Genomic DNA, 18,173 nt, shown 5'->3' on the forward strand with positions numbered 1-18,173 from the left:
ACACAAAGAACTCCTGAGCTTTACCCATTAGCAAATTTACTACTTTGTAAGTTTTGCTACATTTGCTTTCTCATTCTTTCTTTCAAACACATGTTTGGGCACACACACCATTTTTACACACACACACACACACACACACACACACACGCGTGCGCGCACACACACTCATTTTTACCCCCTGGAAGCATTGAGAGTAATTGTGCTTAAATTTCAGATCTATTACTTCCTATCCTGGACAGCTTTAGACCTCTTTCTTAACATACCAGACTTTGATTTGTTCCCCCCACACACTGAGATAATATTTAGCTTTGAGTATTTTTGTGAAAATCGGAGGAAGGTATCACAAGTGTCTGGCACATGGCAGACACTCAATGAATGATGGTATTGCTGATATCATTGTTACTTCATGATCACCACCATTACTCTTATTGTTTTAAGCTTTGTGTAATTCTTGTTACTTCTACTAAAGTTGTCCTGATTTAGATACTGAAAAGAACCTCTCAAGACTTGTTTCTAGTGATCATTTTTAGCACAAAACATTGATTTAAGAAGTGAAAACTAAGGCTTTAGCACTATTTTTATGATACCAAACTTGTGTTTTTTAAATTCCAGAGATTGTCACTGTGCATGTTAAAGTTTGCATATTATTAGAGGCTGGAATTAGACGTAGTAAAAAAGGAGAGATGTCTTTATAACAGTTGGGGTAAACACTTTTCAGTGGTTGTGATATTCAAATGATTTGGTTATGTTTAGCTTTCTAGCAGTTGTTATTAGAAAAGTTTATTCTGTTAGCTAGGCCTGGGCATTTTGGGACATACAATAGTCCATTCTTTGTTTTTATCCCAGGCTTTTCAGTTTTCGTGTGAAACTGAAATGCTAAATAAAACACTTTAAAACATAGCACAGTAATGTGCTGCCATTCCAGAAACCAGGTTTTCATCCAACTTCTCAAATCTCAAGAATTCATTCCTTAACCCAGAAATGAGCTTGAAGCTACTGATCCTACAGAGTTCCTATTACAAAGCCCCTGTAGGCATGCATTATATATTGCCAGAATAAACTGCTGCAGCCTTTTTAATGTTGTCTGCTGTAGTATTCGTTGAGTGTGATATTCTGGTGTCCCACTTCTACTAATCTACAGAAGTTGGTAAAGTCATTTAAGATCAATAATGCTGAGGGCAATGTTAAGCTTCCTTTGTGGGTGAAAGCAACAACCAAAAAGGGGGAAGTGAAAGGAAATCCATTCTCTACAAGTTGGGAACTAGCGTTAATTGAATCTTGTTTGTTAGGCAATGCACTGCATACCTGCCAGATTTTTTCCCTCCTTCATCTGTAGATGAACCCAAGGGTTCATAACAAAAGTAAGTTGTGTTTCAGAGGGCAGTGAAGTATATAAATAATTGCAGAAAATTTCCATCAAAATGGCTAAAAAAAAAAAAAAAAAAGGCTAAAATAAGGTGTTGCTGTATGAACAAATAAACTATTTGCTTTTGAGGAAGACTTCAGTCCATGAAAGTGCTGATGGGCTTACTGGTGGTCATATTCTGCTTTTTTCACTGATGCTCACAGTTGTAAAATTCTAAAAAGTAGATAATGTGTTAATTTTTACAACTTAGCTTCTGATGATAAAGTTTATTTAGATGTAGTAACACTTTTTTTTTTTTTTTTTTTTTTTCAAATCTAAATCACCTAAGGTTTGCCTCGAAGCATAAATACAGATATTTTATCTAAGGAAACTGACGGTGGAAAAAGTCAGGATTTCTCCAGCTTTGATGATACTGGGAAAAGTAGTTTAGGGGACATGTTCTCACCTATCAGAGATGGTAAGTGTGTTCAGACCGGTGGATCATTACATTCTCATTCTAAGACGTGGGTAATATCTTCCATATACTCAATTTAATGCAGTTGGCTTATTTTCTCTTGTCCTGGGCAATATATCTTCCTTTTTTCTGATATTGCAGATAATATAATTCTAAAGTAGATGCTGATAATTTTCACATGGTAACTATGCAGATAGCTCTAAAATTAGTGTTTTAATTTCCACAGAATTTCTTTCTTTCTTTACTCTGGTGTTGAGGATCAAACCCAGGGCTTTATGAATGCTAGACTAGTGCTATACCATTGAACTATCCCCCTACCCACCCAAAAAGTTTCTCAAAGGAAGTTTTACCTTTATAGGCAGTCTTTTACTTGTATCTATTTCAAAATAAATATCCCTAAAATTTGAATGTTTTGTTATGGCAAAAAATATCCTCCTAATTTAAAAAATTTAAGATTGTTAGTGTCTAATTGGTATTTATTAAATGTTTTCACAGAGTATATGGCTGTGTGATAGAATGTCTCATTTATCCTATGTATAAAAGTACCATATATTTGTGTTTGTGTGTATGCATAATATATATTAAAAAATACATATGCTATCTACCCCTTTCTGAATATTGCCATTAAAAAAGTCTTTGCCAGCTTGATAAATGGGAACTAAGACAATAATTAGCTGTGCTTTTTAGGTGCTAATGTTCATACTGTTTTCTTTAATGGGATCAACTTACTAATAGTAATGTAAGCAGTAATATGGGTAAATATCTAGAGGGTAATTTGGAAGAGTTAAATTATTCATATTTTTTGGCCTGCTAATTCCATGTCTACAGATTTACCTCAGAAAATATTCTGAGAGGCCCACAAAGATTTGTGGGTTTACAGTTTTATTTATAATAGCGAAAAACTTAGAGAGGCTCTTAAGTGTCAACAGTAGCAGGTTCTTGAAATTGTTACATCCACTTATGATTTTTTAAAAATATTTTTAGTTGTAAATGGACACAGTACCTAATACCTTTATTTTATTTATTTATTATGTGGTGCTGAGGATCGGACTTGGTGCCTCATGCATGTGAGGCAAGCGCTCTACTGCTGAGCCACCACCATAGCCCTCCACTTAGGATTTTTACAATTTCATTTTTACTTTAAAGTTGTGTTTCCCTAGTTCTCATACTCAAAAGGAATGAACATATGTATTAGTATAGAATTATTGGTTATCTTCTGCCTTACCCCAGTCATAAAATAACCTCTTAAATTTCTGAGTCAAAATCTCCTATCTTTCACCTAATGAAAAAGGAAGGATTCTTTTAGTACGAAGAGAAAGTCAAAATATGTAGTGAAAAAGTAAAGAAAGGAAGGAGTGGCTGGAGTTGAGGAAGGTTTCTAGGATCAGCACTGAGTTGGGTAACTTGGCTTCTAAACCTGCTTGGAGCACCTTCTGCATTGAAAAATGTAGGAAAGGGCTTTTTGCAAGTATTAGAGTTATAAATTAAATCCTTTTAATGAGTTTTAAGAGAAATGATTAAGCTAATTTTTCCCTTAATTACTTGTACTGTATTTTTTAAATGTGATGAGAATTTGAGCCATTTCTCCTCCATTCTTTAGGGTTTTGTTATTAATATGGAAAAACATGGTTACTAAATATAATGCTGAGAGTTTAAGAGGAAATTAATAATTTATAAGATTGTGTGTATGTGCATTTGTCTCTTAATGGGCATAGTATGCAATTACTAGGCCTGAAACACTCATACGATAACCATGATCATTGGTCATTTGAATTTCTGGTCAATTTGTTAATGACTTTTGTCCATTTTTCTATTAATCTGTTAAAATTGAGTTAAATAGTTTTTGCTATGAATTGAATAATATTACAGTATTGAAATAATCTTACACATACTCTACATTAAAATAAATATTAATAAAACCTTATGTTTTATAACATTGTAGTACTGCACAATATTTAGATATTATTTTAGTTGAACCCCAAAACAAAATGATCAAGGCATTATCCCATTGTAGAGATGCAGAAACTGAAGCTTAATTGCATTGTAGGCTTGCCCAAACTCACAAAGCTATGAAATGAATTAGGCAAATAGGATTATAGATACCTAGAACTGACTTCAGGGTTTATTCTTTTCTTTGCTGTCTCATTAAATTATACTAGCTCATAAATTCTATACCATAGAATTATCTTTTCATATTTGCTACTATGCATGAAGCTAGAAGAATGAAAAGGGAAGTTTAAATGAGTACTAACTTTAAACTTTAACCTCATTACTCCTTAAGATTGATTGTCTCTGAACTCTTGGGGAAAGAATTGTAAGTCTTAACTTGCTGTGGCTTATTTTTCACTACTCTTAAAGTTTGATTTTCTTATTGTAGATGCTGTAGTTAACAAGGGAGGTGATGAGTCTGTAGGCAAAGGAGATGGTAAGAACTTTAGAAGTATTTTCATTAAAATTAAAAATGCTATTGGATTGTCTTTTCTGTGTGACAAGTCACCCCAACGTTTCGAGGCTTAATAGAACATCATTTTATTACTTCTGTGGATTGACAGCCTGGGCATAACTTGATTAGATGATTTTGCCTTCAGATCTCTCTTGATGCTTCAATTAGGGTATGAGCCAGAGCTACAGCTCAACTGGGCAAAGATCTGCTTCCAAGCTCATTCATATGGCTTTTGGCTGGAGACATCAGTTCCTTGCCAGTTGAGCATCTGTCTGGGAAAGTTGACAAAAGAGCAGCTATTTTCACTCAGGTAAGCGAAAAAGTGAGAAGGCATCCGAGATAGAAGCCACAGTATGTTTGTAACCTTATCTTAGAAGTGACATCCTAGTACTTTTGCCATATTCTCCTTGTTAGAAGGACAATTCTAGCTGTAACCCATATTCAAAGGGAGAGGAATACACAAGGGCATGGATGTCAGAAGACATGTCAAAAGCCATCTTAGAGGCTGCCTACCAAGATATATGCCACAGGTACATACCCAATTAACTTTCTTCAGTAATCAAAAAAATAATAAAACATTCATTGTGTTTTCAAAGTATTTTCACATATAATATTTTTTAAGCCTCACTACTCTAAAGAGATAGATATCATCATTCACATTTACAGATTAGGAAATAGATTTAAGATTTTTAAAGATGTGCCTAAGAGTATACATCAATTAAGGGGAATAGCTGAGAAACTAGTCTTCTGAATCCAGTCCCTATGTGTTTTATCATGTTATTCTGACTCTCTGTTAACTGCTTACTTTAAGTATCCAAGATTGTGGGATATCATTGCAATTTTTTTCCTCCTTTTCTTTAGGCTTTGACTTTCTACCACAATTGAACTCAGTGTTTCCCCCAAGAAAAAATCCAGTAACTTTAAATACTTCAGCACTGAATTCTAGTCCTCTTAATGTTTTTATGGGATCTCCAGGGAAAGAGGAAAATGAAAATCATGATCTGATAGCTGAGTCTAAGAAAACATATCTAGGAAAACAGGATCCTAAAGATTCCTTCAAACAGGTATGTGCCTGAAAATGATACTAATATCCTATTTATTGAAAATGCTGTGCACTTACTAGGTAGAGGAATTCTCTTAAATCTTGATATCACTTTTTAACAATGAATATTTTTGAAATCTGTCTTTGGCTATGTTGAAGGTAACAGCAGATATAAACGTACTATTTTTTCTTAAGATGAAATATTTGCTATATCTGTCTATGCAAGAACACTTGTTACATGAATTATTTAATAATATATTTCCATTGCAGTATAAAACATCAAGTTCGTGGTTAAGACATTTACTCTAAATTTTAGAGCAAATTTGATGGTGCTAAGAATGGAATTCATTATTATTACATTCTACTTAAAAATACAGTATCCAATATAGAATTAATTTCTTGTGTAAGGTTTCAAAATAATTTGTTACAGGCAGACCAGATCGGTTAAATATGTGGAATATGTTTATTTGTTTTCACATTTATTTTTTAGAATAATATTAAAAGATAATCATGCAGAGAGTAAAAAATCTTTGATTTGTTTTTTAATATTTGTGTAGTTACCACATGAGAGTGGGTTTTCTTTTTTTTTTTAATTTTGACCAATGATTTTCATTTTAAATTATGTTTAGCAGATGCTTAATAAAATTAGTTTTTTCCTCATGATGTTATTGTGGAGATTGTTTTTGATCAGTAAAATTAATTTATTTTGCTGCTAGTCCCAGAATCTTATTTTCTTTTTGTTTTCTTCCTATTCTTCCTTCATTTCCCTGACCCTGTCTTCTGTTTAATAAAAGGGGTGCAGGGTTAGGGAAAGTAGGTAAAAAATGTGTGAGTAATATGGGCAAAACAATAAATTATTGATTAAAAAATTATTTTGTTTTAAATATAAAGTTTGCAAAGTTGATCTCTTCTGGTACTGAAACTGGAAATCTAAATACCTCTCCATCATCTAACCAATCAAGAAATCTTGAGAAATTTGAAAAGCCAGAGAAAGAATTTGAAGCCCAGTTCATTTATGAACCACCAGTTAATGGATCTTCAACTCCAAGTAAGTACATAAAACTTTCTGATGTTTGAAATGTTAGGTTGAAAAATTCTCCAGTTGTTTAACTTGAAAAGGATAATCATAGACTAAAAAAAGTTCAAGGAATTTAAAGTTTATTGGCTTGTCTAATGTCTAGAAAACAATGACGTATATGAATGGTTAAGTTCAGCAATATTGATTTCATCCTCTTTTTGTGTGAATTTCATTTTCAATCTAATATGTAAGGTTTTATTTAATATCGTGTAGATAGAATTATAATTTAGAACCCTTTGAAAAGGGATTGTTAACTACCTAAAATTATATGTTTTATTCTTCATATTGAAATCTTTCTCTTAGAATTTGTCTCAGACTTATCAATCAAGTGATTGCATTTAAGAGTTTTAAGTTCACCTGTAAGAATAGTCTATAAAGGAACTCTGTATATAGAAACAACTGTGTTTTACTTGAAGGTTTCTGTGGATATATTGCATTAGATGAAACTCCAAGACTTTGCCTGTAGCACCACTATTCTCCTACCCTCCTTCTGCTTGTTTTTAATAGTCTTGGTTTATCTGGTTTGTGGTATAGCTTGTCTCATTTGTCTTTTAAGAAGAAATGGTTTAGAGATTCTTCAAGATTAATTTCTCTGTCATATGTTACTACATTAGACAGTTGGCAGTTTATAGATACATGACTATTAGAAATAATGTCATATAAAATTTTTAAAGTTTGTATTCTAGACAGTGAATTTTTCTAAATGTCACAGGAACACTGTTCTTTGCCAGTTTTTCAAGTTCCCTCATACCAAATCTTATTTAGAAATGTTCGATATCTTTTAGTCCAAGTTGACTGTTAATATTTATCGATTCTTTATTTTAGATCCAAAGATAGCATCATCTTCCGTTACTGCTGGAGTTGCCAGTTCACTCTCAGAAAAAATAGTTGATACCATTGGGAACAATCGGCCAAATGCACCACTGACATCTGTTCAAATCCGTTTTATTCAGAATATGATACAGGAAACACTGGATGACTTTAGGTAGTAATTGAGAAGTTACTCTTTCTATCTAAACTTTTCACGTTATTTGTTTATTTTTATTAGTGTAAAACCAGAACTATAATGGCTACTACTTTTTATCTGGATTCTTGTGAACATAAAATCATAGAAAACATGAGGGGTTTTGTTGATCTTGTTATATTATATTTATTGACTGTCAGCCAGGAAAAGGCACATTTAACCAGATAGCTTGACAGAGAAGTCTAGTATGCAGACTGCTATTGTGGATTTTTTTAATCATCAAAATGTGAACAAATTCTTGTAACTCATGTGCAGTTCTTACATCAGTACTTACAGATCACCTGCTAAGTTTTATTTTTAAAAAATGCTAAATATTTTATATAGAATGTGTCAGAATGTAATATAAAATATTTAATATAAAAAAATTCCTTAACCTATTCTTGCCTTTCTCATCCTTTGAATGTGTTCTAGAATTTTGCTTCCTTTTACTTATTTCAATATTTTGGAAACAATTTTCAATTATTAGGATCTTTTGTGGGGTTTCTTCCCCACCCCTCTTTCTAGCCTATAGTTACTTGGATTATCATGAGTAAGAATATGTAGATGTGTAGTTTTTGTTTGTGCAGGCTTTTTTATGTTTAAAATATTTTTAAAATATATTTTTGAATATCAGAAAAGTTTATTTTAAAGAAAAAGTTTATTTTAATAAAAAAGTTTATTTTAAAGGCCTGCACAAAAAGGCCTTGTAGTTTATTTGTGATACATATAGTGTATCCTTCTGTAAACGTTTAATATGAATTAGTTCTTTTGTGATTGGTAAATAGGGCAGTGTTGTCAAAATGACGGGGAAATTTTGTTTTTATAACAAAACAAAAGTGCATGTAAACACAGATGAATGAAGCCTTTGTCAATGTCCATCTCCTCTTACTTTCTCTTAACTTGGTGTTGACTCTATACTCTGCACTTATTTTGTGGTTATTCCCCATTTTGCTGTTGTCCCTATAACTTGGCAACCCCAATCCTTCTGTATTCTGTTCTCTTCCTCAAGTAACCATCACTTTTTTCAGGTAAAGTGTCTTCTTCAATATCTATTAGACCATGCCTTTATAACTATGCTAGTATTTTTATTAGGATTTGTTTTTGTTAGTGCTCTGTTAAAAAATTGCATAAGTTTTCCGTGGTGGACCTCAATCCTTTTTTCCTAAGTTCTATTATTTTCAATACACATTTTTCAAAGAGTATGAAGTTTTTCAGGAATACATAAATATTTCTGGCATAGTAGCAGAACTGTCTGGAAACAGCTGACCATAATGTGAACAAAATCATGTTGGAAACACAGAAAGGGAAGAATTTGCTGGGGCAAATTCAGAGAAGTATGACCGAAGAGATTTTATTTTATGCTTAAGTGTGTGGGAACAGCATGAGCAGAGAAACATTTGTAAATTTTAGGAATACTTGCAGAGAGAGAAAGTACTGTGGCAAGAGATGAGGCCACAAAGGTAGTTAGAAAAGCCTTAACATGTAGGAATAGAGAGGGTCAGCAAAGTTTTTAAGCACAGAAGTAATGTGCTATTTATTTTCTGTTCATTCAACAAGCATTTTAGTGTTGGTTCACCTCTGGTTTCAGATGATTTAAGGGCAGTGGGCTTAGGACTTTTCCTTCAACAGACCTGGGGATCTGAGCACGGGGGTGACCGAACTCTCTGTGCTTTACACCCTGACTGCCAACTCTCTGTGGCTAGGGGTTGATTCTTCTTTCACTTCTGGTCTGATCCTGGCTTAGTACCCAGAGTGGCTCAGGATTTCAGTTAATTGTTCTGCTTTCAACCTTCAGTACTTATATTCAGCTATACCAGTCATTGAGAGCACAGAGGGAACAGTATTGAGGGACTCACTCTCAGCCAATCTCTCTTGTCTGTGGTCTGTTGCCATCTTGTAGTGCTTCAGAAGGGTTATTCTGAGTTCTCTCCCACCCTAAGACTTCACAGGTGCTTTGCATTTGTGCCTTAGGGAGTCTCTCCGCTCTGGTTTTTGATTATCCCTACCTTTTTACATAAGCATATGGGGGAAAGTTAGTGAATAAATGCAGGCTTTTTAGTTGGGGTTCCTTGGAATTCTAAACTCTCGTGCCAGGCTTCAATTGGTCTTTTAAAATGTATAAAAATTTCAGCTGGTTCTCTTACCCTTTCATAGGCAGCTTTCTCCTGCCACTGTTGATACTGAAAACAATCCTGGGTCTTTTTCCCTTTAGGAAGGATTTATCATTTCTTGGCTGTTTATTTATATATTTTTTGCATTCTAAACTCTGGTCAAATTTAAGAATGTATGATTTTATAGGTTATCAGGTTTATTTTCATCAGAATTGAGAGTTTACATATAAGTGGAAGTCTGTTCAGCTGCTTTTATTGTCTTTCAAAAAGGTATGTTTATTTTGGCAAGCTGGTCACCTTGATCTTGTAGCTACTTTTTAGGTTTTCTTAGAACTAGTTTCCAGTTTGCCTTTATACCTCGTCTTTGCCACTAATACATCTGCTGAATGTCTGGAGTATTCACCCTGTCATTTCAGGTGGATCTTAAACTTTAACCCATTTCACGAGCATCATAAGGCTTCTCTACATTTCAACTGTGATGTCGTTTGGCTTACTGACATATAATGCAGTATAGGCATTGTTTAGGAGGCAACAGATATCTGAAGGGGAAATTGGGTGATTTTGGACTTGCTCTTTTGAAAGCCTTCCTGCTTCAAATTCTTGGCTTTTAAACATTGGCTTCCTTGGTAGTCCCAAACTCAAATACTCCAACACTGGTGACACTGTCTCAAGCTTCAGAAGTTTGCTGCAGCTGAGCCTTTTTCCACATTGTGGGATCAGCACATATTCCAGAGAGAAAAGGAGAGGTAAATGTGGGTCTTACCTAGTAGACTTCTCTTCTTTGCAAGAATGTGACCCTTTACAGCCCTGGCTATGCTGGTTCTCTTATACCATTGATTAATTTATCAATTGATTGAGATACTGGGGGTGCTATCCAAGGCCCCATGCTTGCTAGGCAAGCATTTCACTACACCTGATATCTTCAATATTTAATACAACTTTCATCATAACTGAAAGCAGAAATATAAATTGTTTTAAATACCATGTAATTGCAACAGAAAAATTAAGGTACTTGGGCATAAACCTGAAAAAGATGGTGAAGATTTTTTAAGAAAGAAGAATTTTTAAAGCGTATTACAAAGCATTAACAGATAAATGGAAAGATTTTTATGAAGATGATATTTCATCTAAATTGGTCTATGGATGGAATGCAGTTTCAACTTGGTTTATTTAGAAGATGATGAAATGATTTCAAAATGTATATGGAAGAAGAAAGATCCAAGAATACCAAGATAATCCAATGAAAAATAAGGTCAAAGGGGCCTTGTTTGACAAACAGATAAGCTTAGTTTTTCAAATAAAATAAGATAGTAGTATAACATTGACACGGCATGGACAAATTGGTGAAAAAAGCAAATAGAAAGAAACCTATGTGATTATGGAAACTTGAGAAGTGACAGTGTTAACATTGCAGATATATGTTTAAAATATGGCATGGAATAATCAGTAGATTGTAATGTTTGGTTATAAAAGAATAAATATGCTAATTAAAGAATCAATTCTATATAGAATAAAAGTTTAAATGTGAAAGGCAAAATTTTAGATGTTCCAAGAGATTTTTAGAACTTCAGGATAGGAAAATTGTTGAAAATAAAGAAATGCACTACCTATAAAATTTGTAGTGTTGAGTAAATTTGAGTGTATAAATAAGAACTAATTATGAGATATCACTGATAAGAGGGATGAGCATCTGGAATACTCATATCACCAAAAAAGGGTCAGATTATATGTAGGACTCCTAAAACTGAATAATAAAGTGCAAGAAAGTTAAATCAAGAATCAATAAAGGGGATGGATTCAAACTGAAAAACCTCTTCTCAGCAAAAGAAACAATCAATAATGTAAAGAGGGAGTCTGTGGAATGGGAGAATATCTTTACCACATTCTCCTCAGATAGAACACTAATCTCTAGGATATATAAAAAATTCAAAAAACACCAATAAAACAAATTACCCAATCAATAAATGGGCTAAGGAAATGAACAGACTCTTCACAGAAGAAATACAGTTGATAACAAACATGAAAAAATGTTCATCATCTTAAGCAATTAGAGAAATGCAAATCAAAACTACTCTTAAGATTTCATCTCACTCCAGTCATAATGGCTATTATCAAGAATACAAGCAGTGTTGGCAAAGATGTGGGGAAAAAGGTACACTCATCCATTGCTGGTGGGAATGCAAAATGGTGCAACCATTATAGAAAGCAGTATGGAGATTCCTCAGAAAACTTGGAATGGAACCACCATTTGATCTAACTATCCCACTCCTTGGTTTATACCCAAAGGACTTAAAATCAGTATACTACAGTGACACAGCCACATTAGTGTTTATAGCAGCTCAATTCACAATAACTAAACTATGCATTCAAGAATTATTTGACAGGAAAATAGACATAACCAGTTTAAACCAGGGAATTACAAATACTGTGAACCTAGGTGTCCTTCAACAGATAAATGGATAAAGAAAATGTGAGATATATATATACACAAACACATGTACGTGTACACACACACAATGGAGTATTACTCAGCTTTAAAGAAGAATGCAATTATGGCATTTGCTGGTAAATGGATGAAGTTGGAGAATTTCATGCTAAGAGGAATAAGCCAAACCCAAAATAAACAAAGACTGAATGTTTTCTCTAATACATAGATGCTAATTCACAATAAAGAGAGGGTGGTGCTAGGGAAGAATAAAGTTACTTTATATTAGGTAGAGAGGAGTGAAGAAAAGGGATGGGGGTAGAAAGAATAGTAGAGTGAAACAGACATTATTACATCATGTATGTATATTACTGCATGACCGATGTGATCCTACAATATGTACAATCAGAAAAATGAGAAATTACACTCCATTTATGTATGATTTATCAAAATGTATAAATGCATTTTACTGTCATGTACAACTGATTAGAACAAATTTTTAAAAATGAATAATAAGATTTGAACATGAGGGAAAATGTTCATACCCACAGTTAGTAAACAGAAAATGCAATGAGATACTATTTCACACCCATTAAATGGTAGAATATTGTAAAAATTCAGTTATTACAAATCTTGAAAATTAGAGCAAGAGGAACTCTGTTACACTGATGATGAAGATATCCATTGATAGTACCACTTTGAAAAACAGATTGCATGATTTTTTAAAACTGAACAGATATATACCTAGCTTTATACCTGTACATAACCATCTGTGGATATTGGTGCATGTGGATTGAGAGGTGTATACATATATGATTGTTTATAACAATACAATAATAATAAAAACTTGAAAACAATTCAAGAATTATTTGACAGGAAAATAGACATAACCAGTTTAAACCAGTGAATTACAAATACTGTGAACCTAGAAAATAATATTTCTTAAATATGAGCTTCTCAAGACTGTACAGATATGGTATCCTTTTTGTTAACACTCAAAACCAATCACTATGAAAACAAACTACAGATTGTATATAATACTAATGTTAATTTTTTTCAAATTTTTTAATTGGTGCTATATATATGTAAAGTGAAATTCACTGTGGCATTTTCATATATTTGCGTAGTATAATTTGGTCAGTTTTACTCCTCAGTTCCTCTTTCCTGTCCCTCTTCTTTGCCCCTCTGTTTCTTTCCTCTACTTCACTTATTTCCCTTCTGTTTTCTTGGAATTCCTGCCCCCCTCAATTTTTTTTTCTTTATTTTGCTCTAGCTTTCACATGATAGAAGACATTTGACCTTGACTTTCTGAGTCTGCCTTGATTCACCTGTCATGATATTCTTCAGTTCTGTTCCTCCTCATATCCTCGATCTCATTCTTCTTTATGGCTAAAACTCCATTGTGTATATATACACTACATTTTCCTTATACATTTCATTTGTTGAAGGACACCTGGGCTGCTTGGCTATTGTGAATTGTGCTGCTGCAAACATTGATGTGCGTGTGTCCCTATAATATGCTGATTTTAGTTCCTCTGGATAAATACCAAGGAGCTGGGTTTTTCGGTGGTTCCATTCCAAGTTTTTTCAGAATCTCCATGCTGCTTTCCAGATTGGTTGTACTGATTCGCAGTCTACCAACAATGTATTGGTGTACCTTTTTCCCCACATCCGTGCCAGCATTTATTATTATTTGTATTCTTGATGATTGCCATTCTGACTGGAGTAAGATGAAATCTCAGTGTAGTTTTGATTTGCATTTCTCTTATTGCTAGGAATGTTGAACATTTTTTTCATATATTTGTTGGCCATTTCTATTTTTTATTTTGAGAAATAGGTTTAGTTCTTTTGCCTATTTAGTGATTGAGTTTTCATTTTTAGTGTTTTTTGAGTTCTTTATATATTCTGGATGTTAATCCCTTGTTGGAGGAGTAACTGACAAAGATCTTCTGTAGACTCTCTCTTCATGCTCTTAATTGTTTCCTTTGCTTTGCAGAAGCTTTTTAATTTGATGCTGTCCCATGTGGTGATTCTTCATTTTTATTTCTTGAGTGTTAGAGGTCTTTTTGAGGAAGTCATTGCCTGTGCCCATGTGTCATAGTGTTGAGCCTCTGTTTTCTTTAGCAGTTATAAAATTTCTGGTCTAATTCCTAGGTCTTGGATCAGTTTGGGTTGGCTTTTGTGCAAGGTGAAATAGGGATCTAATTTCATTCTAAATATGGATATCGGGTTTTCCCAGCACCATTTGGTAAAAAGACTGTCTTTTCTCCAATGTATGTTTTGGGAACCTTTGTTAAGTATCAAATGACCAGACCTGTGTGAGTTTCTCTCTGAGTTTCCTATTCCATTGGTCTTTGTATCTGGTTTTGATGCCAATACCATATGGTTTTTACTACTATAACTGTAGCATAATTTGAGATTAGGTATTGTGACGCCTCCAGCATAACTGCTTGCTCAGGACTGCTTTGGATATTCTGAGTCTTTTATTTTTCCAAATGAATTTTATTACGATTTTTTTCTAGTTCTGAGAAGAATATCATTGGCATTTTGATATGGATTGCAATTAATCTGTATAATGCTTTTGGTCGTGTGGCCATTTTGACAATATTAATTCTGCCTGTCCAAGCACATGGGAGGTCTTTTTCTCTTTTAAGGTCAAAGGTTATCTCCAGTCTTCTGTGTTCTCTAGTTTCATTAGAGGTCTTTCACCTCATTGTTTAGATTTATTTCCTTTATTCCCAAGTTTTTTTTTTTTTTTTTTAAGGTTATTGAGAATGGGATAGTTTTTCCAATTTCTTTCTCAACAGATTCATTGTTGGAGGGTGGTTTTGTTTTGGTACCAGGGATTGAACCCAGGGCACTTAACCACTGAGCCACATCCCCGGCTCTGTCTTATTTTTAATTTCGAAACAGGATCTCACTGAGTTGTTTAGAACAATGCTAAGTTGCTGAGGCTGGTAAACTTGCAGTCTTTCTGCCTCAGCCTCTGGAACCGCTGGAATTAAAGGTATACAGCACTGTGCCCTGACAGTATTGGAGTTTTTAAGAAAAGTCTTTGCACAACAAAATTCAGGAATATGACTTCTTCTTGGGATTTCCCCTGAGTTAAGTGATAACATCAGATAGGAACACCCACTCTGTTTCCACGATTTGATAGTATTCTAGTTTTTTAAGTTGTATGGTGGGTGACTGAGTGTTCCTTTTATCATTATACTTGCTGATTTTCATGTATTCTTTTGGAGGCAAGAATTAATTGCATCTTACTGAGTTGACCACTTTTAATCCATCAAAATAGCCTTTCTACTAGAAATGTTTTTTAGTAGCTAAGTCATTGATAATCTCATGATTTGTAGTCTAGTGAATTTTCTGTATTTCTTGTATTATAAATCTGTGTCTTTCCTTAATGATTATTTATGTATCAAGGAATGTAATGCAGTGTGGGATCTAGAGTAGGCAGCCTGGGTTTACATTCTGCTCTACTATTTGCTGGTTGTATGATTTTTGAACAGGTATAATTGGTCTTTGGCTCACTTACTTTGTTAGTAAAGTGGAGGAAATAATTTCTCCTAATTGTGAAGATTAAACAAGCTCTTATAAAATTTAAGAAAGAGTGCCTAGTTCATATTAAATAAATATTGGTAGTTTTATTATTGTAATAATTATTAATATTCAATAATTTGAAACAATGAAAAAGTTTAGCCAGTTTCTTAAATGAACTAAATTGGTTAAACTGTTAAAATTCTAATGTATTTTACATTCTTCCCTAGAGAAGCATGCCATAGGGACATTGTGAATTTGCAAGTGGAAATGATAAAACAGTTTCATATGCAGCTGGTATGTATGGCAAACTGTGTTTCAAATGAATTGGGACTTGCATGAATCTAAAAAAATCTATTAAAGGGCAATGCACTTTTACTTACTTGCCATGTCTAGTCACTAAGATAAATAGGGAGTTTCAGATATTTAATAAGTGTAATATTTTAACTGCTCACCTCCTTTTAACCTGTGGTAGTAAAGTCTACTTTTTCAGCATTTTTTTTCTTTTAATGAGCATAAAACCTCCCAAATGTGAAATATGAATCTTCCAAACATATTCATTTCACCAGTGATCTTTGTGGTTAAGTACAAGAAATATCATTCTTAACCGAACATGAGAGAACTGATAGCTGAAAGTATATAAAACGTAGCTTGCCAAGTAACTGTGAAACACCAATAATCTAAACAGCATTTTCCCCTTTTTCTAGAATGAAATGCACTCTTTGCTGGAAAGATACTCAGTGAATGAAGGTTTAGTGGCTGAAATTGAAAGACTACGAGAAGAAAACAAAAGACTACGGGCCCACTTTTGAAATTTCAGTGAATGTTTTATAATTTGGGGAGTTTCTGGCAACATAGAACTACATAGAAACAGTACTGTTTTCATGGGCTTTAGGGGAAGAAACTTTTTTCCAAGTTAAAGGATGTTGGATTTTTATACCCACTCTTTTCTGTCCAAAATATTTATATTTTTATATTTAAACTGTACAATGTATCATTTGCCTAATAGGAAAGTCAACAGGATCTTTATTTTCTGAAAACTTTAGCTATACACTAAGTGCCCTTTTTCATAAGAGAAGAAAATTGTGCATAAAAATAGGTTATGTATGTTTTTAATCACCTTTTTTTAACATATATTTTTGATTTACAAATTGCCTTCCAATTTTTTTGGGTAGTTGAGATTTAAAAAGTTTGATATACCTTCTATTTTTATGGAGAAAATAATTTTAAAATGGCAATTGGTTTTTTAAGCCTTTGACTAATAAAATACAGAGTTGGCTAGTACTTATTTTGTTAATGACATCAAGTATGACTATTATTTATTACTTGTAAATGTGATAATTTTTGAAATTTTGAATTGTACAGATACATTTTATCTTTTGCATTTATGTTGTTATACTTCTGCTAGCTTTCCACTTCTGGTTGATATTTTTTTTAGCTAACTTTGCCCATGAAAAAAATTTTAAGGGTGTGTAAGACTCAGCAAGAACTATATAGCTACTGATTGTCTCATGAATTATTAACATGCAAATTTATAAAGTTTCACTCACCATTATTCAACATAATTAGTGGAAATTTTGTTTTAGATACTAAATATTACAGTATTGTTACCATCTTTTCCTCTGAAGAGAGAAGTGTGAATTATTTTTTCTGTGGTTTGTATCATTAACTTTTTCTAATTTTCTGTGATGTGAATAATATGTTTATGTTATTTGCCTTACCATAAAATTATTTATAAAGGTTCATTGTGAAAAGAAATCACACCCTTTTGGCAGTAGTTGGATATTTGCATCTACCTGCTGTGATCTCCATTTTTAGTGGTATAAGATTAGAAGGGCTACTTATTTGTCTTCTTATCTCTTGCCCAAAGAATTACACTGTGTACCTTGTATATAGCTCTACTACATTTTGGCTTCTGGGATAAAGATATATACTAAAATTTTTTAAAAATCTAGTTCAGCTTACTGTTCCAAAACAATGGAAAAGTAAGTGTAAATATGCTAATTATTGCTTCCTAAAGTGAACACAGGAATATTACTTTTTCCCAGTATGACTCAGCAAATACATTTGTATTGACACATATAGATGTGTTATGTTATCTTTTTCTGGCAGTTTATGAATGCATTATGACTTGTAACAAGTTTCCTTATATGTCACCATCAAACAGGTTTAGAAGACATAAATGTTAGTGTGTTTTGCCTATATGCAGTATTTAAATCCTATAATATTTTCCTATTGCCTTTTTATATAGGTACACATAAGTATATTAAAAGAGGTGGAATAAATAAAACAATTTTAGTAATTTTATGTGTATAGATGAAACATTTTTGTCATGGATTTAAAAACTAAGTACAAAAAAATAAAGTTTTTGTATTAAAAAATATAGAAAATCTGAAATTGGACTTTGCCTCTGACCAGAATGGTATAATAGGGATTGGACTTGCCTTTCCAATGGAAATTAAAACAAAAAGACAAAATGTCTAAAATAGGTTAGATATTGGACCTTAGGTAACACCAGACAGTGGTTTTTGAGAGAGGGAAACAAATGAGACCCAAAAAGCTCAGTGAAACAGAAACACAAGAAATAAAAAACTACAATAAATTTCTTAAAACCAGCAAGTAGGGTGAAATTCTTAAAAGAAGCTAAAGATAAAGAAGAACAAAGATAATCAGACTGTCACAGTGGAGCATCATCTCTAAAGTACTGAAAGAAA

The 18,173-nt window shown here is 33.0% G+C and overlaps 1 protein-coding gene across 2 annotated transcripts in view; it reads left to right on the forward strand.

Moving 5' to 3' along the window:
• Positions 1 to 17,852, forward strand: part of NEDD1 (NEDD1 gamma-tubulin ring complex targeting factor) — a 58,541-nt gene extending 40,689 nt beyond the window's left edge. The window contains exons 9-15 of one of the 2 annotated variants that reach the window (XM_079142866.1): positions 1,695 to 1,823; positions 4,198 to 4,245; positions 5,125 to 5,327; positions 6,197 to 6,353; positions 7,209 to 7,368; positions 15,690 to 15,756; positions 16,167 to 17,851. In XM_079142866.1, coding sequence (XP_078998992.1) covers positions 1,695 to 1,823; positions 4,198 to 4,245; positions 5,125 to 5,327; positions 6,197 to 6,353; positions 7,209 to 7,368; positions 15,690 to 15,756; positions 16,167 to 16,271 — 869 coding nt within the window. In that variant the 3' untranslated portion in view covers positions 16,272 to 17,851. Of the gene's footprint in view, positions 1 to 1,694; positions 1,824 to 4,197; positions 4,246 to 5,124; positions 5,328 to 6,196; positions 6,354 to 7,208; positions 7,369 to 15,689; positions 15,757 to 16,166 lie in introns of both variants that reach the window. The other variant, XM_079142867.1, reaches the window with a different exon arrangement.
• The last annotated feature ends 321 nt before the right edge of the window (positions 17,853 to 18,173 follow it).

Source organism: Sciurus vulgaris (genome assembly GCF_902686455.1).
Source record: "Sciurus vulgaris genome assembly, chromosome: 5".
NCBI classification, from domain to species: Eukaryota; Metazoa; Chordata; class Mammalia; order Rodentia; family Sciuridae; genus Sciurus; species Sciurus vulgaris.